This window comes from Oreochromis aureus, linkage group 1, assembly GCF_013358895.1.
Source record: "Oreochromis aureus strain Israel breed Guangdong linkage group 1, ZZ_aureus, whole genome shotgun sequence".
In the NCBI taxonomy this organism is placed as follows: domain Eukaryota; kingdom Metazoa; phylum Chordata; class Actinopteri; order Cichliformes; family Cichlidae; genus Oreochromis; species Oreochromis aureus.
The window spans coordinates 1,154,341-1,182,318 of NC_052942.1; the positions used below are offsets into that span (position 1 = coordinate 1,154,341).

At 41.6% G+C, this 27,978-nt stretch overlaps 1 protein-coding gene across 1 annotated transcript; it reads left to right on the forward strand.

Moving 5' to 3' along the window:
• Nucleotides 1-20,145: 20,145 nt before the first annotated feature.
• On the forward strand, nucleotides 20,146-27,872 carry ctsd (cathepsin D). The gene is made up of 9 exons (XM_031757695.2): nucleotides 20,146-20,331; nucleotides 22,596-22,752; nucleotides 23,930-24,053; nucleotides 25,111-25,229; nucleotides 25,303-25,502; nucleotides 25,880-26,002; nucleotides 26,705-26,849; nucleotides 26,970-27,068; nucleotides 27,334-27,872. Exons 1-9 carry the CDS (start codon nucleotides 20,270-20,272, stop codon nucleotides 27,493-27,495), a joined length of 1,191 nt encoding a protein of 396 aa, XP_031613555.1. The 5' UTR covers nucleotides 20,146-20,269; the 3' UTR covers nucleotides 27,496-27,872.
• The last annotated feature ends 106 nt before the right edge of the window (nucleotides 27,873-27,978 follow it).

Genomic DNA, 27,978 nt, shown 5'->3' on the forward strand with positions numbered 1-27,978 from the left:
CAGAGACCCACAGGGTCATAAATGTCCTTCAGTGTGTGCACCCCTGCTGCTGGATTGCTCTCTGCAAATGTGGCATAATTTTGTACTTTCATACTTAACCTAATAATCGGCTATGTACCACAGGCCTTCAAGGTGGCTGTAGTTAAACCTTTACTCAAAAAGCATCTCTAGACCCAGCTGTCTTAGCTAATTATAGGCCAATCTCCAACCTTCCTTTCATATCAAACATCCTTGAAAGAGTAGTTGTCAAACAGCTAACAGATCATCTGCAGAGGAATGGCTTATTTGAAGAGTTTCAGTCAGGTTTCAGAGCTCATCACAGCACAGAAACGGCTTTAGTGAAGGTTACAAATGATCTTCTTATGGCCTCTGACAGTGGACTCATCTCTGTGCTTGTCCTGCTAGACCTCAGTGCAGCGTTCGATACTGTCGACCATAATATCCTATTAGAGCGATTAGAACATGCTGTAGGTATTACAGGTACTGCATGTTAAGGGTTCAGAAATTGAGGAGGAAGACCAAAATAATAACCACTGATCCTGCCGGGTGCAATTAGACGAAGATTTTAATGAATACACGCATGGAGTCCAACACCGTGCAGATTCAGTATTGAACTGTCTTACAATAGTCAAAACCAAGGCTTTATAGGGTTGGGGTGATACTGCTCCCCCCCCTCTCAGACACAATACAGCATACGTCAATCCAAAACCACAAATGTTCAGTTAACTTTTAACATAGTTTAAAAAGAACATTGTCTTCGCGTCGAAGCCAGGTGCTTCCTGTCACCATCCTGCCCGGGGTTATCTTCTGGAACATCAGGCCCACGTTCTGCACAAACTGTCACATATGCAGGCACAATTTTGCAGTTGCAAGCAAAACATGATTAAACTCTTACCTATATAAATGAGTCTATCTAATATGTGTGTGTATGTGTGTCTCGTCCTTAAATGCTCTCTCATCTCACCCGTTGCACTTCTGACCTTTCACCAGAACACAGGCTCATCCTTGCATGTAATACCCTAATTGGAACTATATATGTAATATGTTGAGTAAATGTTTTAACCTCTACTAAAAGCTTAATCCAAAGATATAGATACATAAAAGATACTAAAGATTCATAACCTACTCACAGTACTTGCACTCAGACTCTGCTTTCGGTTTCACTTCCTGCAAAGCATGTAACTTCAAAAACATGTAACTTCCTGTCTTATTTTGGCACAGAGTTACTCTTTCACACTGCAGTCTGCATATAAACATTTAAGATTATAGATTCAACTTAACAATTTAAAGTGGTTCTTCTTGGACCTGTAATAAAAGCTTAATTGGGTGCCAATATGTTTAAACATCTAAATGCAATATCAATATTAATAATTAATGGAATAGTAATAATGATCATAAAAATAGCAGCAGAAATAGCAGCAAAATATCCTTGTAATCTCTACATGCACTGCAGTGGTTTGTATCATATCTATCTAATAGACTCCAATTTGTACATGTAAATGGAGAGTCCTCTTCACCCACTAAGGTCAATTATGGTGTTCCACAGGGTTCAGTGCTAGGACCAATTCTATTTACATTATACATGCTTCCCTTAGGCAGCATCATTAGAAGACATAGCATAAATTTTCACTGCTATGCAGATGACACGCAGCTCTATCTGTCCATGAAGCCAGGTAACACACACCAATTAGTTAAACTGCAGGAATGTCTTAAAGACATAAAGACCTGGATGGCCGCTAACTTTCTGCTTCTTAATTCAGATCAAACTGAGGTTATTGTACTCGGCCCTGAAAATCTTAGAAATATGGTATCTAAGCAGATTCTTACTCTGGATGGCATTACCTTGGCCTCCAGTAATGCTGTGAGGAACCTTGGAGTCATTTTGACCAGGACATGTCCTTCAACGCACATATTAAACAAATATGTAAGACTGCTTTCTTCCATTTGTGCAACATCTCTAAAATTAGAAATATCCTGTCTCAGAGTGATGCTGAAAAACTAGTTCATGCATTTATTACTTCCAGGCTGGACTACTGTAATTCTTTATTATCAGGATGTCCTAAAACTCCCTGAAAAGCCTTCAGCTGATCCAAAATGCTGCAGCAAGAGTCCTGACAGGGACTAGAAAGAGAGAGCAGATTTCTCCTGTTTTGGCTTCCTTCATTGGCTTCCTGTTAAATCCAGAATTCAAAATCCTGCTCCTCACATACAAGGTCTTAAATAATCAGGCCCCATCTTATCTTAATGACCTTGTAGTACCATATCACCCTATTAGAGCACTTCGCTCTCACACTGCAGGCCTACTTGTTGTTCCTAGAGTATTTAAAAGTAGAATGGGAGGCAGAGCCTTCAGTTTTCAGGCCCCTCTTCTGTGGAACCAGCTTCCAGTTTGGATTCAGGAGACAGACACTATCTCTACTTTCAAGATTAGGCTTAAAACTTTCCTTTTGCTAAAGCATATAGTTAGGGCTGGACCAGGTGACCCTGAATCCTCCCTTAGTTATGCTGCAATAGACGTAGGCTGCGGGGATTCCCATGATGCATTGAGTTTTTCCTTTCCAGTCACCTTTCTCACTCACTATGTGTTAACAGACCTCTCTGCATCGAATCATATCTGTTATTAATCTCTGTCTCTCTTCCACAGCATGTCTTTATCCTGTCTTCCTTCTCTCACCCCAACCAATCACAGCAGATGGCCCCGCCCTCCCTGAGCCTGGTTCTGCGGAGGTTTCTTCCTGTTAAAGGGAGTTTTTCCTTCCCACTGTCGCCAAAGTGCTTGCTCATAGGGGGTCATATGATTGTTGGGTTTTTCTCTGTATTCATTATTGTGCTATCTACTGTACAATATAAAGCGCTTTGAGGCGACTTTTGTTGTGATTTGGCGCTATATAAATAACATTGAATTGAATTGAATTGATTGGCCAGCTCTTGCGTGTCTTCCTGGAACTCCCATAGGACCTTAGCGCTATTGTCCTAAACCACCCTCGATGGTGTCTCCCATCAGGACTCGGGGTTGGGGACTTCTGGTCCATATGTTGCACAGATGCTCCTGTAGACCATCCCAGTCACTTGGATGTGTCTCTCTGTTTATGCTGTCCCAGCTTGCATCTTGCGTCCTGCCATCACTCTCCAGGGTTCCTTTGCAGAGTTGGATGCTGTCAGCTGTAGCAGATTCCTGCCTCTATCAGCCATTTCCTCCATCGGGCGCCATTACTGTTTTTAGAACAACTGACTGGAGCTTGAAACCTGGACCGGCATGCATTTTTACACTGTGTTTGTACATCCTCCAATAATGTCTCAAATAGCAACATGCATTTTACAGTAATAATTATCAACCACTATTATCCTTATACTTTACCTGCATCTGGCAAGCAGCTTAAAGAATATGGACTTGTGCACCTTTATTGTTCGATGTAATAAGCTGATTTCAGGCTTTTCACCAGAGCTGAACTGCAGGCATTTGGGTCACCAAAGCTACAAGAGAATGATGATAGGCTTGTCCAGTGGACGTGTGGACGCTTTACTGAGCTGTCAGCCTGCAGAGGATTCAGATATCTACCTTTAAAATCCCCCCTCTTCATTCTCGATCCGATAACAAATCAAGAAGAGATTTGGCCATCTGGAAATGTTGACAGCTTTATTCAAAGGAATTTGCAAAGAAAAGCGTCTGGACTTCTTTAAGTTGCTTGAAGACGTTTCACCTCTCATCCGAGAAGCTTCTTCAGTTCTAAGGTCAAATGGCCGAGAGTCCCAGATTTAAACCCAGTGGGAGTATCGCCCCAAAGAGGGACAAAGGACCCCCTGGTGATCCTCTAATCACATGAGCCAAGGTGTGAAAGCGGGTGTGGGACCTAATCAGCCAGGGTTTCGGGTGAGCTCATTGTGAAACCTGGCCCCACCTTGTCATGTGAATTCCTGAGGTCAGATGGCCCAGGATGTGAGTGGGCGTTAAGGCGTCTGGGGAGGGAACTCAACACTGGATTATAGATGGCAGACAGTTGGTGTCGTAAACCACCGCCTCTGTTCAAAGATGGTCGCTCACAGTGGACATAAATGGCCTCTTTCACTCCTCTTTCAAACCATCTGTCCTCTCTGTCCAAAATGTGAACATTGGCATCCTCGAAAGAGTGACCTTTATCCTTAAGATGCAGATGGACTGCTGAGTCTTGTCCCGTGGAGGTGGCTCTTCTATGCTGTGCCATGCACTTGTGAAGTGGCTGTTTGGTCTCTCCAATGTAGAGGTCTGGGCATTCCTCGCTGCACTGTACAGCATACACCACGTTGTTAAGTTTGTGTTTTGGAGTTTTGTCTTACGGGTGAACCAGTTTCTGTCTGAGTGTGTTGCTGGGTCTGAAGTACACTGGGATGTCGTGCTTGGAGAAAACTCTCCTGAGTTTCTCTGATACACCGGCTACATAGGGGATGACAGCGTTGTTGCGTCTGTCTTTCTTATCCTCCCTCGCTGGTGTCTGATCTTCTTTTCTGTGCCTCTTTGCTGACTTTATGAATGCCCAGTTAGGATAACCACATGCTTTGAGTGCTTCCTTTAGTTGCCCATAGTGGACCTCATCACAGCCACAGAAACCGCCATACGGATTAATAAATTATCACAGACAGAAGCAGAGCAAATCAGGATGAAAGTCTCAGCCACCCTCTCCAGTGCCAAAGTCCCTCCGTCTAACCTCACACTACAAGAAAAGAAGGCCGTCGCTTCCCTGAGCAAAGACCACAACATCACTATATTACCAGCGGATAAGGGAAGGTGCACCGTGGTCCTAAACACAATAGATTACCACACAAAGATCACTACTCTCCTCAGTGACAACAACACCTACGAAGCTTTAAAGCGAGACCCCACAAGCAGCTACAAGAAGAAAGTTATAGCTTGCCTTCAAAACCTTGGAAAGGACAAAACCATTGACCGCCTCACATATCACCGCCTTTATCCAGGGGATGCCATACCCTGCATTTATGGACTTCCTAAAATCCACAAGGAAGGGGTCCCACTCAGACCCATAGTCAGTAGCATAAACTCAGCTACTTACAACATTGCGAAACACCTTACTACCATCCTTGCACCTCTCGTGGGAACACCCACACCACATCAAGAACTCCACCGACTTCACCGACAAGGTCCAGAAACTTACCCTGGACCCAGATGAAACCATGGTGTCCTTTGATGTAGTCTCTCTCTTCACTTGCATACCCACCACGGAGGCAGTGGAGACTGTCAGAAAACGACTACAAGAAGACAGCTCCTTGGAAGACAGGACCAACCTCACACCCGATCAGATCTGCACACTGTTAGACCTCTGCCTCACCACAACATACTTCAAATACAACGAAGGCTTCTACAGACAAAAACATGGCTGTGCCATGGGCTCCCCCGTGTCACCTATTGTAGCCAACCTTTACATGGAGGAAGTGGAAAGGAAGGCTCTTGGCTCTTTCAAAGGAAGAGCACCCAGCCACTGGTACAGATATGTAGATGACACCTGGGTCAAAATCAAGACACAAGAAGTGGAATCCTTCACTGCGCACATTAACGCTGTGGATAAAAACATCAAGTTCACCAGGGAAGACACAAAGGATAACTGTTTGCCTTTCCTGGACTGCGCCGTGCACATTGAAGAGAATGGCAACCTCAACATTGAAGTTTATCGGAAGCCCACACACACGGACCAGTACCTCCTCTTTGACTCCCATCACCCTCTGGAACACAAACTTGGAGTAATTAGGACCCTACACCACCGGGCAGAACATGTTCCCTCTAAGCCTGAGGGAAAAAAGAAGGAACACACACACGTAAAGGAAGCACTCAAAACATGTGGTTATCCTAACTGGGCGTTCATAAAGTCAGCAAAGAGGCACAGAAAAGAAGATCAGACACCAGCGAGGGAGGATAAGAAAGACAGACGCAACAACGTTGTCATCCCCTATGTAGCCGGTGTATCAGAGAAACTCAGGAGAGTTTTCTCCAAGCACGACATCCCAGTGTACTTCAGACCCAGCAACACACTCAGACAGAAACTGGTTCACCCGAAAGACAAAACTCCAAAACACAGACTGAACAACGTGGTGTATGCTGTACAGTGCAGCGAGGAATGCCCAGACCTCTACATTGGAGAGACCAAACAGCCACTTCACAAGCGCATGGCACAACATAGAAGAGCCACCTCCACAGGACAAGACTCAGCAGTCCATCTGCATCTAAGGATAAAGGTCACTCTTTCGAGGATGCCAATGTTCACATTTTGGACAGAGAGGACAGATGGTTTGAAAGAGGAGTGAAAGAGGCCATCTATGTCCACTGTGAGCGACCATCTTTGAACAGAGGCGGTGGTTTACGACACCAACTGTCTGCCATCTATAATCCAGTGTTGAGTTCCCTCCCCAGACGCCTTAACGCCCACTCACATCCTGGGCCATCTGACCTCAGGAATTCACATGACAAGGTGGGGCCAGGTTTCACAATGAGCTCACCCGAAACCCTGGCTGATTAGGTCCCACACCCGCTTTCACACCTTGGCTCATGTGATTAGAGGATCACCAGGGGGTCCTTTGTCCCTCTTTGGGGGGAAACTCCCACTGGGTTTAAATCTGGGACTCTCGGCCATTTGACCTTAGAACTGAAGAAGCTTCTCGGATGAGAGGTGAAACGTCTTCAAGCAACTCAAAGAAGTCCAGACGCTTTTCTTTGCAAACTCCTTTGACTACGATGACCTGGATGACTGAGAACCTTCACAGACATATTGACAGCTTTATCTATGAAGTCTGTCAGGAAGAGGAAGATATTTTTGCTGCTATTTCTATAATCATCATTACCATTTCATTATTAATAGTGATGTTGCATCCAGATGCATTCAGATGTTCAAATATATTGGTATTATATAAGTCTTTATTACAGGTCCAGCAAGAACCACTTTAAACTGTTGAGTTGAATCTATAATTTTAAAGGCTTTTGAATGTTTTTATATTCTTACACTGGAGTTTTCAGTGGGTGAGAAAACTGAGCTGCAGCGACAGGAAGTACATGTTTTTGAAGTTACATGCTTTTGCAGAAGTGAAACTGAAAGCAGAGTCTGAGTGCAAGTACTGTGAGTAGGTTATGAAACTGTATTAAGCTTTTAGTAGAGGCTCTTGATTAAACATTTACTCAACATATTACATATATAGTTCCAGTTAGGGTATTACATGTAAGGATGAGCCTCTGTTCTGGGGACAGGTCAGAAGTGCAACGGGTGAGATGAGAGAGCATTTAAGGGCGAGACACCCATACACACACATACAGACACATATAGTGAGAGAGGTCATGACACGTACGCAGTACACAGCATGCACGCGCCCCCGCACGTGCACGCACACACATATTAGATAGACTCATTTATATAGGTAAGAGTTTAATTATGTTTTGCTATGGCTGCAAAGTGGGGGGCGTACGTGTTAGTCTGTTCCAGGAAGTACACCAGATGTCCCAGAGATAAGCGACAGCGAAGGCGAGCTGAGGGGAAGCACCTGGCTTCGACGTGAAGATGATGTTCTGTTTTAAAACTGTGTTCAAAGTTAACTGAACGTTTGTGGTTTTGGAGTGACGTATGCTTTGTTTGAGTCTGCCTGACAACAGAAACCCTATAAAGCCTTTGTCTGACTATTGTAAGGTAGTTCGACGCTGAAATCTGCACAGCGTTCGGACTCACACATATGTAATTCATTAAAATGCCGTCTAATTGCACCCGGCTGGATCTGTGGTTATTTTTGGATTCCTCCTCAATATTTTGAACCTTAACAAGTCACAGCATTGATATTAAACATAATAGTGCCTTACTCTCTGATGACACATGTCACTCTTGCCCTACTGCAATACTATGAATCTTGTAACTGTGTGAATTAATTTTGCAGTTACATCGAAGACCTCACAGCTCTTGGTTAAGAACCATGACGTGTTTAGCGATCATGAGTTGATGAATGATTTTTATAGAGAAAAACTCAAGTGACATAAAACTAAATTATTTTATAGTTCACGTGTTTTTGATAAACTCTGACAGGGTCATTAATTGGTTTGCCTGGTGCTCTTAATCAAAGGGGGGTGCACTTAAAGATACTCGTCCTCATTATTAAGCAGTCAATATGCGATCATCGAACCATGAACGATTTGCGACTCGGAGCACAGATCTACTCAGTCAGATAAAAGCTTATTAAGTTTCTGTCAGACATTCAGCAAATGATGCTGTTAAAAGGAGAGCTATTTGCAAAAGGCCAGTGTTGAGCAGCACATAGTAAAGCTGCTGCTGTATCTACAAAAGACTACCTATTGAAATATAACTGCTTTAATTCTTTTTTTTTTTGGGGGGGGGGTGTTATCCTTCATACCCCATGAAAGCTTTCATTAGAGCCATCCCAGTTTGAATAGCCGGTCCAAGCACCTTTAGCTAGTTTATTTCAGTCATATTGAACCTTTCCAGTTTTTGAATTGAGAACATTTCAAAGTGCCGGATGTGTTCAGGTCAAGTTTTCTGTGCAGACCAAGCTGTTCCAAATCAAAATGAGGTGTTGGTTATGTTTTCAGTCTTTTCTCTGAGTAGGTTGAGAGATTCAGAGAGTCTAGGCCATTTTGCTCCCCATGCCAGGGGTCACAGTTGAAGTCCTTCTTTCTTTCTTTTACACTTACATTTTCTAATCTTTCATTCATTGTTTGAAACCAAAAGATGGGTGATTCATATGGTCATTATCAAACCTTTTGATTAGGTCTGTACAGTTAAACGACTTGTTTAGTGTCATATACTGGGTTGCCTGATCGCTTCAGGCTTGAGACTGACCATAGACCTTTGGTGCCCCTGGTCAACAGCCGGGACCTTGACAATGTTCCGTTGAGGTGTCAACGCCTCCTGATGCGGCTCATGAGGTACAAGCCGGAGGCCGTCTATGTCCCTGGCAAAATGCTTGTCATCGCCGATACGTTGTCACGGAGTCCACAGACTGGGGTTGAGGATGACACTAGCACTCATAGTGAAGTGGACTGCTACATAGCCACCGTGTTACAGGGCATTCCAGCATCCCCAAGCCGAATGGAAAGCATTAAAGCAGCCACTGCAACTGATGTTGAACTACAGATTGTCATCACGTACATACACAGGGGTTGGCCTGCATATGGAGCTAGTGTGCCACTGAACATCAAAGCATACATGAAAGTGAAGAACGAGCTATCAGAGGCTGACGGGCTGGTCATACGAGGCTGCAGGAAGTCACAGAGAACAGCCATTCTACACAAACTACATGAAGGGCACCAAGGCCTCACCAAGTGCAGGGATAATTCATCTGTGTGGTGGCCGGGGCTCTCCACTGAGCTAAAGAATGCAGTGCTGCAGTGCCACACCTGTCTGGCACAGAGGCCAACACAGACAAGGGAGCCACTCATCTCCACGCCCTTGCCGGATTGTCCATGGCAAAGGATAGCCCTGGATCTCTGTGAACACACCCGGAATAATTACCTTGTTGTGTCGGACTACTACTCACGTTTTCTGGAAATACTGCACCTACCATCCACAACCAGTGGTCAGGTTGTTCAGAAACTGAAGTCGACCTTTGCTAGGTTTGGGATCCCTGACGAGGTGGTGAGTGACAATGGCCCTCAGTTCTCCAGCTCTGAGTTCCAGGCCTTCGCGAGGGAGATGGATTTTGCCCACATAATGTCTAGTCCCCACCACCCACAGGGAAATGGTCACGCGGAGAGGGCAGTACAGACTGCAAAGAAAATCTTCTGGAATGATGACCCACTAATAGCACTAATGTGCTATAGGTCTACTCCCTGTGCCACTACAGGCTTCAGCCCAGCGGAACTTATTATGGGGAGGAAGATCAGGACAACCCTGCCCACCTTGGAGAAGAAACTTCAACCAAAATGGCCCACCAAAAGAGAGGTTAAATGAAGGGACGCTAGTCAGAAGGCCAAGCAGGCGTTCTACTACGACCACTGTCATGGCACTAAGCCCCTACCTCCACTCCATCCAGGGGATGCTGTCCTTACTAAGCTGGACCAGGAGAAGGCTTGGGCTACACCTGCCATTGTCTCCAAGGAGAGCGTCACTCCGAGGTCCTATCTCGTTGCCACACCCCAGGGTGCGGTGCTGCGATGGAACCGCCGCCATCTCCTCCTCGAACCATCTCCACGGGCTATGCCACAACCCCTTCCACCACCCACTGTGCACACTGATGGGCTGCCATCCCAGTGCACTGGTGTCTCCACTCCAGAGACCCCACCCTTGGCCCCTAGTCCGGCCCCAACGCTTGCACCCACTCACGCAGACGTCCCGGATCAGGTACGCACAAGGTGCGGCCGGGTACGCAGGCCAGTCAAGAGGCTGGATCTGTAGACACTGGGGTAATGGGAGGGAAGGAAGGACTGGGGAGTGGAGTCATTATCAAACCTTTTGATTAGGTCTGTACAGTTAAACGACTTGTTTAGTGTCATATACTGGGTTGCCTGTGTTGAGGGGGTGGGCATTGCGGCTTTACGCCACCCTGACATGCTTTGCGGCAGGGCTGTCTATGTGCAGTTCTACTCCTAGCTGCCGCACCCGTTGTTGTGCTGTAATAACCCATGTTGGATAGACGTTCAATAAAGCACCATCATAAGAAAGCTACTGAGTGGTCATTCTACATTTAGGAATCAAAACAGGCTCCGATTTAGACACCAACTACTTCTTGGTTGACTCAGTTAGGTTTAGTCAGTTAAATCATTTGGATTACTTGATTAAGGATGAATCTACTTACCTGGATTCATCCATTTTTTAAATTGCAGCTGAAATGGATTAGTGTTGACCACAAAGACTTCTTCCAGCCAATCAGCACAGATCAGGCTGTGTCACAGGTAGGAACATCATTACATCTGACGAATCAGATTTCAGCAGTTTGGGAAACTGGGTTTTGAGCACTTACCTGTTCCATGACTTACGGTCATAATATGGAAACTAAAGATGATAACCTTATTCTGGGTGCCCCTGTAGCTCAGTGCCTGAGTCGGCAACCCAAGTGCATCTGTCCAGCCCTCAGCCCTTTGCTGTACATATTCTGTCTCTCTTCCTGCTCCACTTGTCAAGGCTCAGGAGGGGCTCGAAGGCAGACTGAGATCGAAAGTTCACAGTTTATTAATACACGAAACACCAAGTGCAACTATATACAAGTGAAGGTAGCTTAGTAGGGGTCTCTGGGGAACACAGGCACAGTGAGGGAAACACAAGCAGGCTATTTACAGCAATCCTCCTCCAAACGCTCTGGTTTAGCTCTTTCACACAGGCCTTACTCTCACAGTAGTGGCGATCCTCAAGCTGGCAGGTAGAGTCTGACACAGGCAGAAGAGAGCAGGTTAAGTCATGGCACGAAGGAAGCTCAGAAAGACGCATGAGACTTAGTGATGACACTGACGAGTGTTTACACAATAATCCAGCAACGAGGCATTCCCAGCGGCCACCTTAAGTAGTGAGAGCGTTGATTAGATGATCGTTCGCAGGTGCAGGAGCCAGAGGCAGGAGTCACCATGACTCCGCCCCGGTAGAGCGCAGGGTGCGGGAGGGGAGCGAGAGGAGCAAAAATAAACAAAAACACTTGTAGCCATACTGAGTCAGCTGAGCAGGCACAGGGACCATGACACCGCTGTCCATAAGAAATGTGTGGCATCATATTTGATCATATATACTGTTCACCTAAAAGTGATGGTGAGGTTTTTTTATATTTTTAGATGAGCTTGATGTAATGGGTAGTTCTGTTTTTCTTACAAATAGCATATTATAATGTAAGACAATAGAATTGTGTAGTGCAGTGAATATTTCCACAGGGTTGTGTAACATCATTAAGTCATGAATTCACCCATTTAAAGAGATTTTCAAGCTATAAATAATAAAAATAAATGTGATTTTGGCCAGTTTTATAAATTTATAACAGTTTTTATTATACTTACATGATATGTTTATTTTTAATGTAAACTGCTAAAACAGGATTACTAATCCAATATTTGTGATTTACAGCTGTAACCAGCGGTTATAATACCATTTTTTTTTACCACTTTTTATGTATTTCCTGTTTTTATGCCAGAATTTATATCTTTTGTTTTCAGTAGATCTTAACTGTTACTGAGCTTACATCTTTGAAGCTAAGCATATATGTTCAGTCACATTATCTTGTTGGAGATTATTATTTGCTGAATCTTCAGTTACGCCACGTTACAGCAGCACCACAGAATAAGTCTGACTGGACTGGACGTTGATAAGTGTCGCAGATTTATAATTGTATTTGTATCAAAGTGTCAATCTCTGTACCTTGAATTAGAAATGTTTCCAAATAGATGTTCCTGTAAGTTTATATGTAGTCATCTTTTTATTTATTTATATATTTAAATATGCTTGATTTGAAACACAAAAGTCCTGTAATGTCCTCCCATAAATGGTTAACCTTCTGAGGCCTAAGTCGCCATCTGTGGCGACCCCAGCCTTCAAACTATATTTTTCAGTTTTGTGTTTATTAAGTCTTGGCACATTAAAAAGACTCAGAAATAGTCAGTTTCGACTTTACCCTAAATCCAGAGTTAGGATGGGTTTGTAGTTACCACATATGATGATGTAAACCTCTGTTGACTGTAACAGAAAAAATATCTATGAAAATGAAGAAATGGATGAGTCTTTCCTTGAGACAGGGCTAAGCAACACAAAACACGGATGACGGTAAGAAGTTTTCCAAAAATGGTCCTAAACAGACCCACCACATTTCAAAACATACTAATCAGAGCCTAAACTTTAAGTTAAACTCACTTAAAAAGGTTCACAAACAATCTCAAAAAGTCTAAAGTTTTGACCTTATGGCTGCATTATGGAGTGATTCTTGGATTACAGGAGACAGTGGGACGGCCTAAATCCACAACAGATGTGTCTTCCTAGGTGCTGGAACAAGTTGAAGTGACAAGTTTAAAGGCAAAAGATCTCGATTCAAATATTGATTCCACAACTTTTTCTGTTTACTTCTCAGTAAAAGATAATCCTTGCATTATTTATGAACACATTCTCACTTTTCTTTTAGTGCCTATAACATTCTGTGTGTAGTTATAGGTTGCTGTCCCAGATCCCAGCCACTGAATGTTTGACTGCACAGCCAAAATTCCTCTGTTCCACTCAGTTGTGCTTCATTACTCAGTCACTCCGTCTCTGGCCAGTTCACTTCATTTTCTGCTCATCTGCTGGCAGATTTATGTTTTTATGTGATGACTAGAATAAAGAACTGAGAGCTTGCCACTGTGAGACCCACTTATAGAACAGAGCCTTCTAGAAGCTGTTATCACATCTCTGTGAACTGTAACTACATGCTGCAGCATTAACACTTCTTTAAACTGGAGCAAAGGCACTGAAGGCTTTGCCCATTTTTGCCTTGTTAAAAAAGTTTGTTGATGTGTGAATCAGTTTGTGTGCGTACTTACTTTTACGTATTAGCCACAAGCAGAGTGACTCAGACTGGTCAATCAGCAGTTAAGCACAAGCATGCTGTTGCAATCATATTTGTTCACAGAGTCACATGCATGTTGGTTAGTTTCAACTTAAGACCCACGTTCCTCTTTGTTGCTTTGTTTTATCACGTTTTCTCGTGATTTTCCAGACCTTTCCCTCAACCCTGAGAACAGGAAGTCATTTTTGCAGTTTGGAATCACATGATTTGTCCGCATGGCCCATACTGCGTGGAACATTCAAAAATGCTGACAATATTAAACTGTCTTTGTTGCAAGTTTTCACTGATGACTCGTTCCATTTAAAGGTTTCTCTTTGGTCTCTGTCTGACTTTGTCTACTTCATATTTATATGATGAACCAACCATTCCCAAAGTCAAGAGTGCTGCAGCCCACTTAAAGAACAGAACATCCAATGGGCCCACCCAGTCTTAAATCTTCAAGTTAAAGTGCGGTATTTCCTCACGCATTTTACTGAAAAAACACAAATAACACAGCCTGTTGGGTGTAAATGCGACCTATCAAAGTGTTAAGGCCAATGTGTCAGCGAGCCGCCACTGGGACACAAACCTCACTACAAGAGCAGTAATCAGTAATGAGAAATTATCTCAAACTATTTCCTGTTACCAGTCTTCATTCATTTATAAATTAATACATTAACAGAAACGTGTAACTGTATGTATTTGTGAGCCATTTCAAACTGAAGTTATTACTGTGGTACGCCTGAAGTACCTTTACAAACCACCAGGGGGCCCTAGTCCGACGCTTTGGGAAACCCTGCAATGGACCATTAAAACCAGCCTTACTTTGATGGTTCTTTAGGATCTCTAACAATAATAACAACAAGAAAAGTAGGGACAGAAAAAAACATAATTGGTAACATAATCCTAATAAATACATAAAAATAAGCAGTAAAAGCCAGTCTATGAAAATCTGTTTTAAAAAGTGATTTGAAGAAAATCTGATTCTGAGAACATTATCTCTGTCAGTGAGTTTGCTCTAACGTTAAGATGGCCTGGTGGCAAAAACGAGTCATCTTTAGATTTAAGTATCAACACTAGAAAGACCAGAAGGACCCCGCCTCACCTCACCCCCACCTAAGGCTGCAGACGGACTCAGATGGGCTTTGTATTATGCAGCCCTGGACAAGCCTGATGCATAATACATAAATGTATGAAAGCTTTAAAAATCACCAAAAAATGAATAATCCCACCTAGAGAAAATGAAAGTACAAATGACTTTTTGCAGGTAGGAGTTGGAATACATTAGTTAAATATTAATTCTAACTCAGTAATAATTTCTTGGAAAAAGAGTGAAGGCATGATGTAAGAAACAGCAGCAGGTTTGGTGCACTGCATTAATATCTATGTTTTGGAAATGTTCAGTCATCACGAATATTATAGACATGCAGCTCCCCTGAAGTAACTCCACAATATCTTGGAAATAGATGCTGACATCTCGTGCTGGTGCTGTCATCTGCAATCACAGTCAGCGTAGTAGAAAAGTTTCTTCCACATTCTTGGAAGTGCCACTGTGTTTGAAGTTCCAAGAATTTAAAAAAGTGCCAGTTTGAATGCTATTTAACCACAAAGACAACACAAAAACTTGGCCTTGGCTCAGAAATACATAAACAGCATAATATTTACAATTGAGCAGTATGCTAAACATCAGCAGGAAGATGGCACTTGATAGTCTGGTGTAAATTATTGGATTGAGGACCCCTGCTGAGGGTGTCTTTATGACATCTGGCAGACACTTGCTGCCATGACGTATAAAGACCAGAGTCTCCGATAGCAGATTGGTTTAATTCAGGAAAATGTCCATTGCTCTGGGAGAAAAACGCCTGTTTTTAGACATGCTATAAAGAAGCAAAGGATGATGCATCATTTACTCAGTTGCAGAACAAGTTCTCTCTCCCTGCGTCACATTTTTTTCATTATTTACAGATAAGAAACTATGTCCGTCAGAGTATTGCTAATTTTCCATCTCTTCCGGAAGAGGGGTCAATTTTTACACTTCTTCTGAGTTCCCCGGATTCTAAAAAGTTGGTTTCTGGTTTTGTGAAAGCCTTTTCTGAGTATTTAAATTCTAAATCTGACTTTTTGAAGATGGCATGGGAGGAAGAGCTTGGTTTGCTGATTGGAGATGAGGTGTGGGAGAGGAGTCTGTGTATGATCCATTCTTGCTCTATAAATGCAAGGCATCAGTTAATTCAATTTAAAGTGCTTCACAGACTTCATTATTCAAAAACTAAACTGCACAGGATTTTTCTTTCTATCAGTTCGATATGCGATCCTTGTAAACTTGGAGAAGGCTCTCTTACTCATTTGTTTTGGACTTGTCCCAAATTGTATAACTATTGGTTGAATATTTTTAACTGTTTTTCTGATATCTATAATTGCACATTAGAGCCGGACCCAATAATTGCATTGTTTGGATCTTCCTCTTCCCTTTTACACCTTAGCTCTGCTGCACAAACCACAGTTTTGTTTGGAATGGTAATTGCTAAAAAATTATTTTGACTCTTTGGAAGACGGATATTGTACCTCAATTCAAAATGTGGCTCACAGAACTGACTGCTCTACTACATATGGAGAAATTAGGTATATATTAGCAGACAAACTTAGTAATTTCTTTGATGTGTGGCAACCATTTTTAGATCATGTATTAAAACAAAGTCCTATTTGATCGATCACCAATAACTTAGCCTTCCACCTTAGCGTTTTATTTTTGTTTATTGCCAGTGTTGAAGCAATATTTTCGTTGTTGCAGTGTAAACTTTTGTCTTATTTGTGTGTTTTAGCCCTTGCTGTTGTGTTGTCTGTTGTTTTTTCGTTTGTTTTGTTTGTTTGTTTTTTCTTATATCATAAAATCTCAATAAATATATATATTAAAAAAAAAAAAAAAAAAAAAAAAAAGCAAAGGATCAGAAGGATCAGAACCTTTTGCAACATGAAGTGGAGAAGTTAGCATGCAATCCACTAAACCTCCGTTAGACTAACGAAAATTGTGTTCTTAGCTGTGATTTCGGTAATGTGGAGTCAGAGCTGGAGGAGTTCGTATGTAAACCCCATCTGACTTCTGTCATCAAGTGCCAAGCTCCTCTTTCAACCCTCCTCACCCAACATTAGCAGCAACAACACTAGCCAATAATACGCATCATCCAGCATCAGGACACCTGTCATTTACAATATGTTACTTTTTTAACCCATGTTCCACTGCAATATAGATGCTAACTTTATAAAAAGGCAGAACAAATAGATATTGTAAAATTGCTATAGAAATGATATGTTTCATTATGTGGGGAGAGAAAGGCTAGAGCAACGTTGGTTGCTCTAGCCTTTGAGCCTCTAGCCTCAAAGTTTAACTAAAGGCTAAAGGGGGAAAAGGAGAGGTGTGCCAAGCAGGGTTTCCAAGAAGTGTGGAATCAGGGCCTGTTAGACATGGATACTGCAAGCATTGCAAAATAGTATCAGCATAATTGACAAAAGGCTAGACCCATAACTGACTGCTACAGCAGAGACTACGTTCTGGCAAAGAGGAGGCAGCGGGGCAGAACAATTCAAAGAGAAGTGATTGTAGAAGTAGCTGCCACTGCTGCTGTTCAGGCTGTAGGGCACACCTGCAATCCTGCAATCAAGCACAGACCGCGATAGAATGAGAGAAAAGGAAACTGCAGGAACGGCAGGAGAGGAGATAAAGAGTTATGCTCCAGTGGTCTATTGTATTGTAAATGACTTCAGCCCAATCTAAATGATTGATATAGATTGAAAGCACAAAACCATAAGAGCTGAAACACTGAAGGATCCAGCTGTCACACAACAACAACACAGCAGCAGCACTTCCTTACTTTGTAACAACAGTGTTCATGGCAAAGTGGTAACATTCCAAATAGAGACCAAAGCAGTCGTACAGCTCAGCTGTTGTGCTGTTCTGACTGCACAACAGCTGAGCTGTTATTAAATGTTTACAGTATAATACCAGCGTAACGCTCTGCAGACTGTCGCATGCAAAATGCAAGACACATGCGCAGAACAACTCAGACTTTAAGTGTCTGGATCCATTTTTTTTTTTAAACTCGGATAAAAAGTCATTTCAAAATGAAGTTTTAAATGTATTTCTTAATGAAGGATTTGGGGTAAAAAATGTTGGGAGTAATGCAGTTACAGTTTCTCTCAGGCCCTGTGCAGCTGCTCTAAGAAATGAAGTATCTTTATCTTACTGTGGGGTGACATGCAAAGGAAATCCTCCCATTTGAGAAGTGAGTCGTGTTATCAGTTAAAATTTATAGTTCACAGAATTTTTCATTATTTCTATTTGACCTTTAATATTAGCTAACATTGTTTACTGGAGTTATGAAACATTTGCAAAAAAAAAACAACTATTGCATAAACTGCAACATTTTATGTAGATTACATCTTGTATTGCAAATACTTCTTATATTTGATGCAGTAAGATAATATCTCGAGATATTCCTGGCAGCTTTATTACATGGGAAGGACACAGTGTTGGTTATGATAAATAAGACTCACTATGTGTAACATATGGTTTTATTGCATTTCCCTTTTTAAAATCTATTTTCTGCATGTTGGATTTTCTTTGTTATTATGTGCAGCAACTATGTTAGACAAGAAGAAAGAGCCTGTCTGTGTCTGTGTGTTCTTAAAATAGCTCATCAGCAAGGTTTGATTTCATATAGAGGGAGAGCAGACGCTGGATGGTCTGTGATTTGTGGGGAGAGGGAGCCACTAGCTGCCAAACGTCGGCATTACAGGAATCCCACTAAGCTCCTATTCTGCAGCTGACACAACAATGACCTTCAGTAAAGGATTTAATGTGTCACGTCTCAAGCTACAGTTTGAGACCGAGGATAAAATGATTTGCAAGGCAGAAAAATGTATAAGTGTTTGTGCCAGTGTCCAGTAGATTTCTATGAAGTTACAAAAGAATTAATAAATTATAACAAATGCCTTCAGAAATGTCAGTCCTGTAATAGACTATGAAAGAAATATTTCACTTTATTGTCCAGCTATAATTAAACTAAGAAATTAAAGAGAGTGAAGAATTTGGAGATAAAATGGAGAAAAATTCATTTCTCCAAATATATTTTACTCTTGAAGGATTATTTTGGGTTGTGCAGAATGTAAAAATCTGATAACCAGTGGAATTTGCTTGTTGTCTGTCTGAAAACAAAATAAATATACTATGATTAATATGACTATGAAATAATGTAAGAGTGATACAAAACTTTGATGTATTATCATGCTTTTATTACAGTATGATGATGTCAGCCTGTTATTGTGGAACTGTGACATCGTAGGGCGCTGTACAGAAGAAATAAAAATTGTGCTGCACAGTCCTCTCCATGTTCTTTCATATGACATATTATTCAATATGGTTTCTTGATTTTTTGACCTTGGGCACTAACAGTGATGCTTAGCCAGCCTGGGTGCTCATGCCCCCTGAAGACAATTAATAAGAAACTGTGGGTATCATAAAGTTTTTACTAATTTTCATATTTAATGTGACCTTGACCTCAACAGAATTAAATCAACTTGAGCTGTCATTGCTATTATTGTTGTTATCTGCTATCACGCAAGATTTGAAAATGATATCTTGAAAACTGGACACTGGATTGCTAACAAACAGACAAATATACAGAACTGATAACCTTGGGAAATATTCACTCATTTAAATCTTTATTGATGAAAGACAGGATAAGAAAAACACATATGGTCAACTGTACAACTGATGGATGGAAATGATTCCAAATGTGAATGGAACCATTAATTTGGAAAAAATGAAGAACTTAGTTTTAGCAGGATCTTTGTTACAAACTTGTTGAATCTTTTCCGAATTTCTGCAAATAACTTTGGAAATGTTTTGTACAATTCGAAGACAGCCATGTAAAGTTGGAAATCCTGCACTGCATGTGCTGAACACTGCATTTTAAATAGTATATTGTAATATGTAGTGTGTAAATGAAAGCTCAGTAGTGTTATTTTTACTAGCTGTGTGGAGGCAGTGACACCACCAAGTGATTTTGAGCACAAAACAGTTTTGATTTGTTTTCAAAGGTTTTGCCACAAGAGATTTTTTATGAATGTAGATTGAAACAAAAAACTATTAGCATGTGACTTCCAAGAGTACTGTTCAGATCACTTTTTATACAAAAGCACGGTAACACATTTTTGAGGGAAAAACAATGCCGACTCTCCAACACATATGCAGAAGTGGTTTCATGTTGAGTATTGTGACACGTTACAACAGTCAGAGGACTGGTTCATGGTCTGATTGCTCTAAAAGCAGTGATTGACCATCAGCATTCACAATCTGTGAAACCTTGTGTTTGAACGTAAAGGTCAGATTATTTCTTATGCATTAATCTTAATGTTTTAATGGCTTCTGTAAAGATGTGAACTGATATGCTTAAAAGGACTAGCACAATGTAAGGTTAAATTCAATTTTTTTGTAAAATTGTGCTTAATGAGTAATTAACACCAAAAAGTCAATATTTGATATGTGCTAGTTTTAAATAGAATGTAATTATAGAACAGTTTGTTTAATCCTTTCAGTTCTGACATTCAGGTTTCGCTAAACTAGCTGAAAAACTGCAAGAAAATTAAAACTTCCTACTTCCGCTGACAAGCCGAAAAAAAACGGAAGTTACTTCATTGCCGGGCAGGTGACTACGGTCAGCTGATAAAAGTCGCTGTTTGTAGTCAACAAGGCGAAGTGCTCAGTCATTGTTGTGGAGTGTGTTTCTGTGATTTCCCTGCCGGTACAATGAGGACCTTATTCCTGTTTGTCATCGCAGCGCTAGCCTTGACTAACGACGCCTTGGTGCGGTAAGAGAAAATATTCAGTTTGTTGTCCTCCTGTTACTGCGGCTGGACTCACTGCTAGCTCCTCTGGAATGCAACTTACCATGAATAACACTGCAATATGCGACAGTCAGGCTGTGCTTCATAGGAGCTGTTTTTGATAGCATGCTTTATTCTTACATTTAGGCAGTTTTAGCTCCTCTCCCGTGTGCACATGATATTCTCTTTGTCTGGTGGTCTTGTGACGTGTGGCTAAACCTGTTAGTCCCCACCCCCGTCGCCCAAACACGGAGCTGTTTATCAGCAAAGACGCTTCCAGAAAATCCAGACGTAATTAATCATTTATTATGGCTCACTTTCGTCGGGTAAAGCAAACTAGGTTGGCCAGTAGAACAACATGGCTCTCAAATGGAAAACAGCTGTAATTCATACACCTGAGCTTGATCTGCACCAACATGTCAAAACGCCTACTGTGCGGACTGTGCCTGTTACAGGTGTTTTTCTTCCTGCCTGGGAGCCGTTAAAAGCGCCACAGTGAAACTACATGTCTTGGTGTTTACTTTGGGTCCGTCTAATAATAAGTGTACAAGTGCTGAACAGACATGCGCAGACACGACAACTATATTTATAACGCAAACAGATCTATAGATAAATATATAGGGAGGGAGGCGCAGGTATGAAGGAATGCTGAAAGAAATATATTTACAATCCTGTTCAGTAACACCTACTGCCATTTAAAGTCATGATCCCAAGAAGTGAGTTGAAGGACAAAGTAAGCCCACTAGTTCAGTATTTAAACATGTTTGGGGATTTATGAAAATCTAATTTCTCGGTCCCTCCTTTATACTTACTACCACCTCTATTACTACTACTACTACTAATATTAGTATCATTGTCATTAATAGGAATAAATGTAGGAATAATAATAATAAGACATTATTACTGAGTGTGAATTTAGACCTAAATTAGGGCTAACATGAAAGAATTATATATGATAGGTGAAGTCACATGTATTTAATACGTAGTATAGAGGAATATTGAGAAGAATGACTTTTATCCATTTTAAATTAAGCATTATAAAGCATGTACCACAGAGAGGGCTCAGATTCTGAGTGGAGTTTATCGACAGCCTATTTTCTGACTTTCTCAGATTTTCTGTTGTTGGTAATTAATTGTCGGATGAACATTAAAAAAAACCTCAGTATGGGATTTTGTTGTACGTCTTGGTTTTAAGCGTAGCAGTAAGATGGTGAATAGTGTTTCCTGAAGCCTTTGGGTCACATGTTTGTTTACTGCATAGCTACAGTAAAATAGAGGGACTTTCAGTAGAAGGGTTTACGCCTAGTTTTACATTTACAGAAGCAATTAACCCTACTAGCATTTTCATTTTAAGAGGGCAGAACAAATATTTTTTAAAGTTGATCATGTCATGCTTGCCTTATGCGTGGTGCACATTTTTGCAGCACTGTTGCAGAACATTTTGTAGATAAAATGTGGCCTACTTGCTTTTTCCTTATCTGTAAGGCGTTAGTATTAAATGTGTTAATATTTCACAAAGGAAACTCGCTGGACTGAATATTTGCTCTTTTTTTCCCCGTGATTTAAACTTGATAGAAGACATACTTTTAAAATTGTCACTGGTGAGCAGAGAAGGTTCAGCTTCACTATTAAAAGTGAACACAACATCGACCTGAGGGTGGGGTGCAAGCTTCTCAGCTAATGCTAACTCTATAAAGTGCCAGTCGTATTGCACTGATGTAACTCTCTCTGGTAATTAATGCTAAGTAATGGATTAATAGTTGAACTAATTTCGCTCACCAAAACTGAAGCACAGAGTTTCCATGAAAATGTAGCAAATACTCCAAGAGCACAAATACGGGCAACAGGTGGAGTTCAGGGACTTGAATTTGCAGAGGTGAGGCCACAGCACACAGTTACTGGCTACAGTTTATAGTGCTGGCACTGGGAAAAGTGGCTTCACCCCTAATGTTAGTAATTAACAAAATCATAATGAGTGATTTATTCTTTTAATTAAAAAAGGAACTTATGTAAATCTTTTGTGAAGGCAGAAACTGGAGTTTTTCAGGAGGCCCAGGAGGTTGCTACCTTCACAGCTAAGCTCACAGGGAGGCTAAAGCTTTGGTGTGCTTCTAAACGTGTCTCCACACTGTCTGAACCAATTGAACACAAAATGTTACATTTCTGTAGATCACAGATGTAGGCGTTCAGACTTGTGTTATGTCACTACAAATGAACAGAGCAGTCTAATTTTGTTTTCCTCTTTTCAGAATTCCCTTAAAGAAATTCCGTTCCATCAGACGTGAATTGACCGACTCGGGGAAAGGAATCGAGGAGCTCGTGGCTGACAAACACTCCCTTAAGTACAACTTTGGCTTCCCCTCGAGTAACGGACCCACTCCAGAAACCCTTAAGAACTACCTTGATGTAAGCATCACTCTCCAAACTGGCAACCTTAAAGTCTTCACTTTCCTTAATGCACTTTTCACAAGTTTAAAACCCTCGCAGGGAGAGCCACAACAAAGGTCTTCTTCTGCTGTGGCTGCCTCAGCCTTCCTCTGTAAATCCAGCAGTTTGGAAAAATAGACTCATCTGTCAGGCAGTCATTCCCAGCAAACACATGATATTTTTTAACAAGGCTGATTCACAGTGAGAGACTGAGAGGGAGACAGAAGAGGAACAGGGACTATCTGACAGCTGACTCATTGATCTGGAAGCTGCAAGATCCTAATGAGCCTACAGAAGACTGGTTAGCACTCTGTTTTACTCAACACATCGTGGAATCAGCTTTTTTGTCTTCAAATACTCAGTCAGCCTTTATAGGTTATAAAGAGACACAAATACCAGACTTACAATTTTGAGTAGACCAAAAACATCAAGCTTTGAACAAAAACTAAAGCTAATAATAACCGTTATAACAGGAGGATTCTATAACATCACAGCTGCATTGCTCTGTATTAGTTTTTAGCCTAATCTACCCAGAAAACAGGGAGATTTAAATGGTTTTTCTTTTATGTTATCAAACCAAAAGTGAAATTATTAATTGTCTTCTTGTTGTCTATCATAAGAAAACTGCTGCTTGCTGTCTGCTCATGAGTTTTAGTATTCCTGCTGCTTTTCCATCATAGTTTGACATTTGTGTCCCTGCAAGACTGAAACGTGAGAGTCTTCACAGACAAACCCAAACTGGGAACAGCCAAAATCAATCACTGGAGCAATCAAAGGAACGTGACTTCTACATTTTGCTCAGAAAAAGGAAGTGTTGTGTGGCCGCAGTGACTGGGCAGAAATGTCAACCCTATTTTGCAATGAAGGTTTCGACGTGAGAGATTTTGTGTCACAGGAAATGGAAGTTTGCTTCATGTCCTGAAATTATGGAGTACTCATTTCTTTTGTGTAGCAGCTGATTTAGTGCCATGACTCACTTTTTATTTGACCTGTGTCCTAATGACATGTGCTGATACTGTCAGGCTGGCTCACTTTTACATGTACAGCGAGGCTTTGTTGTACACCTGGTCCTCATGAGGTTACTATAATAGAAGATCAGCTGCGTAGTTCTTCTTTCAGTTCAGCTAACTGATCGATTTCTTCCTTTTCCATCCAGGCCCAGTATTATGGCGAGATTACCCTGGGAACCCCTCCTCAGAAGTTTACTGTGGTGTTTGACACCGGTTCCTCCAACCTATGGGTGCCCTCCGTTCACTGCTCTTTCTTCGACATAGCATGCTGTAAGTTATCAGCTACAAAACACAAGGCGTTCATGGCGTCGCTGTGCAGAATCAGAATACCTGTGATTAGAGCAGGGCGATATGACCAAAAATATTTATCACGATATACATTTGAAAATTTGCGATAACGATATAACTGACGATATAATTGACACTAGACAAAATACTTTACAGCTCCACAACTTTATTAGTGCAAAAAACCCATCAATGTATTTTCACTTAAACAAGCAGCTGTTTTTTTATGTGCATTAAAGTTATATAAAAATGTAACAGTGCAATTTCCTCGCTGACAGTTTAACCAAAAGGCATTTCCAGTGGAAACTGGCCGACATATCCTCAGCATAACCATGTATAATATCCACAAAACTTAAAAAGAGCTTATACACACACAGTACGGTGATATTATGTTGAAGCACAGTACGTATCACTCCGCGAGGCTCCTGCCTGCGATAGCCGTAATGCTCCCACAATCCATCTAGCGGTGCGGGTGCGAAGCTTAGCAAAGTCGTACTGAAACATTTGACAGATTTTCGAGCGCCGTGTACATAAAATCGTTTCGAGGTCAGTAAACACAACCAGAATTCATACATAAGGCACGCGGGATTATAAGGGGCACTGTCGATTTTCAGAAAAATCAAAGGATTGATTTATAACGACGGCCCGCTAGCATGCACTACCAACAATAGTGCTTTGTTGTGTGTCTGACGGATGAAAGCCAAACCAGTTCCACACCACTGAGGTTCCACCATTTTTACAAACCAGTTCAGGTTCATCTGTTTCATTCAACGATCCGTTTTCACCCTTCTCATTCTCCATCACCGCCGTGCTTTTCCTGCCATGTGCGTACGTAAACAAAGGCACTGCGCATGCACGTTTTACCCATATTCTATCGCGATATTTCATTTTCTTATCATTGCCTAACGTTATACCGATATTATCGTGAACGGTATGATATGGCCCAGCCCTACCTGTGATCATACAAGAAGACTTGTTTGAACAAAGCTGGATTGCACACAGATTACAGAGACGGATTAAAATGTGTATTTTTGTTTCTCAGGGCTTCACCACAAATATAATTCTGCAAAATCCAGCACATATGTGAAGAATGGCACTTCCTTTGCCATACAGTATGGATCTGGCAGTTTGTCGGGCTACCTCAGTCAGGATACATGCAGTGTAAGTTTCAGCGTTCCTATATTAGACTATAGTCGGAGTCAGTTCCTTCTAATTATTCGCCCTGCTCTTTCAGATTGGAGATATATCAGTAGAAAAACAGATCTTTGGAGAGGCCATCAAGCAACCCGGCGTCGCTTTCATCGCAGCAAAGTTTGACGGGATCCTCGGCATGGCCTACCCGAGCATCTCCGTGGATGGGGTGGTCCCGGTGTTTGATAACATGATGAACCAGAAGAAGGTGGAGAAGAACGTCTTCTCCTTCTACCTGAACAGGTGAGAGCAGCCATTTCTAAGCTCAAGCTCAGAGCATTGAGCTGCAGAGTGATCTGCTCAGAGTTCATGTTTTCTAACCTTATGTTGACGTGTCGCTGGTTAGTGTGAACGGGACACAGCTGTAAAAGACCAAGATGGACAAACAAGTGTTTTTAGTGAAGCATCGAGCCTTGTGGGTAATGTCAATGCCAGGTTTTTGGTACTTGTGCTATTTGTTTTATATTTGCTGTGTTTAACGGAGTGTTTTGTATACTGCTAAAGGTCTGAATGGATAATCTCTTATATAACAAGAAAATCACACGACTGTTTCTCCCTTTAAGAGTAACTGAGTGTTTTCAGACAAACACTTGGGCTTATCAAAGCTTTCTGTTCATCAGGAACCCTGACACAGAACCTGGTGGTGAGCTGCTCCTGGGAGGGACCGACCCCAAATACTACGACGGTGACTTCCACTATGCCAACATCAGCCGGCAGGCCTACTGGCAGGTCCACATGGATGGGTAACGGCTCAGATATCCCACTCCAGAGTACTCATACGTGCTTAGGAAGTTTCTGAAGCGATGCATAAAACATCCGCCTGAAAAATGTTTATCGAGTGTTTAACAAACTTATCAGACCACCTGTTGTTAAAAACAAGAAAAACATGTTTAAAAACTACTGAAATCACTGAACTGAATTCATGTTTTCATATCCAGATTTGATCCGGCACACTGGACCGCTTCCAGATGTCAGAAATGAATCAAGCATAACATTCGACCACTAAAACATAATTCTATTTTAGCATCAGTTAGCACATGTGGGGGGATTAACCATTACAATACTGTTTAATTTAGGCACTGCTAAGCAAGCATTTCCGGTCTCGCGTCTGAAGATTCACTGCTTTGCTTTGTTTTACATCATCAATAGAAGTTTAATCTTTGATTTTTAGTTCTTGTTTGGACAAAACGAGATATCTGGTGACCCAGCTTGATCACCAAAAACCCACCGAAATTGAAATTAACTTTCATTTAACCTGACAGAGTTTAGCCCCCTGCATCCCTTGTTGAATTAATGGTTATTAAAACAGTTGCATCGGTACCTGAAGTCTGAAATATGTTGGACAGCAAATTTGTTTGAACTACTTCTTCCAAAGGGACTCAAAATTCAGCATACTTAGCTGAGTATCTTCGTGTAACGTGAATGTTTTTGTATGTGTTTGCCAGGATGACAGTTGGCAGCCAGCTGAGTCTGTGCAAGGGCGGCTGTGAGGCCATCGTAGACACTGGGACCTCTTTAATCACTGGCCCTGCTGCCGAGGTCAAGGCCCTGCAGAAGGCCATCGGAGCCATCCCGCTCATCCAGGGAGAGGTGAGAGCAGACCTCACCTTTAATCTGCTGAATAACACTGAGATATAAAATCCTTCAAACATCACTCACACAAATACAAATACAATACAAAACAAAGTGTTGTTGAAATTTGTGTTTCAGTACTTGGTGAACTGCAGTAAGATCCCATCGCTGCCTGTCATCACCTTCAACGTAGGCGGACAGAGCTACACTCTGACTGGAGAGCAGTATGTCCTCCAGGTGAGACTGTTTCCAGCAGAGGGCAGCAGAGAGTCACCATCTTATGTGACAAAACAACACTGTGACTGTGTCGCGTCATTAAAGTCCAAACAAATGCAGTTTTGTTGGATTTGGCACAACCGGCAGAGGGCTGGCTTCGTGTCTGAGGAGGGATCAGTTTGTTTTCCTCGTTCCTGCTCACGAGCTCTTCAGATTCTCTGAATTATTTAAAAGACGGTCGTTTCATGTACACCTGTTCTTGACTTTATCTTTGTCTTCCTATCAGGAGAGTCAGGCTGGGAAGACTATTTGTCTAAGTGGCTTCATGGGATTGGACATCCCTCCACCTGCCGGGCCCCTGTGGATTCTGGGAGACGTTTTCATCGGCCAATACTACACAGTCTTTGACCGTGACAACAACAGGGTGGGCTTTGCTAAATCCAAATGAGCCCCTCCTGCACTTTTGAGGAGCATGTCCAAGTGCAACGCTACAAATCTAAGCTGCAAACGTTTTCTGTTGCTTTGCAATCAAACGGTATAGAGCAATAGATTTTATGGAATAGACTAAATGCACTGATCTGAACAATATGTACGATTTCCAAGAGCAGGAGAAGCAGATAGGATACTTGATGAGTTGTGTGATAAGTGTCTAAGATCAGTCGATTATAAAGGTACTGCCCATTCAAGTGATCCTTTTTCTTTTTTAATCAGGGATTTGTTTTAAAAAGAACTTTTGAATTTGTATTTTTGGGAGGAAGATGGTATCTACTACTGATAGGTGTGTCTTAATCTGACTAGCTTCAATAAACAATTTTTAAAATATGATCCGTTTTGTGCTTTGAGTGAATTGATTGTGGGTGGTTCTTTTAAAGACAGTCTCTGTAAGTTTTAGAAAAGTACACATTTCCACCTGTTGTCTAAAAGTCTTTTT

Coding starts and splice junctions, on each gene's coding strand:
- ctsd (XM_031757695.2), top strand. CDS start 20,270: ATGAGGACCTTATTCCTGTTTGTCATCGCAGCGCTAGCCTTGACTAAC. Junction 20,332..22,595: donor ACTAACGACGCCTTGGTGCG/GTAAGAGAAAAT, acceptor TCCTCTTTTCAG/AATTCCCTTAAAGAAATTCC. Junction 22,753..23,929: donor CCCTTAAGAACTACCTTGAT/GTAAGCATCACT, acceptor TTTTCCATCCAG/GCCCAGTATTATGGCGAGAT.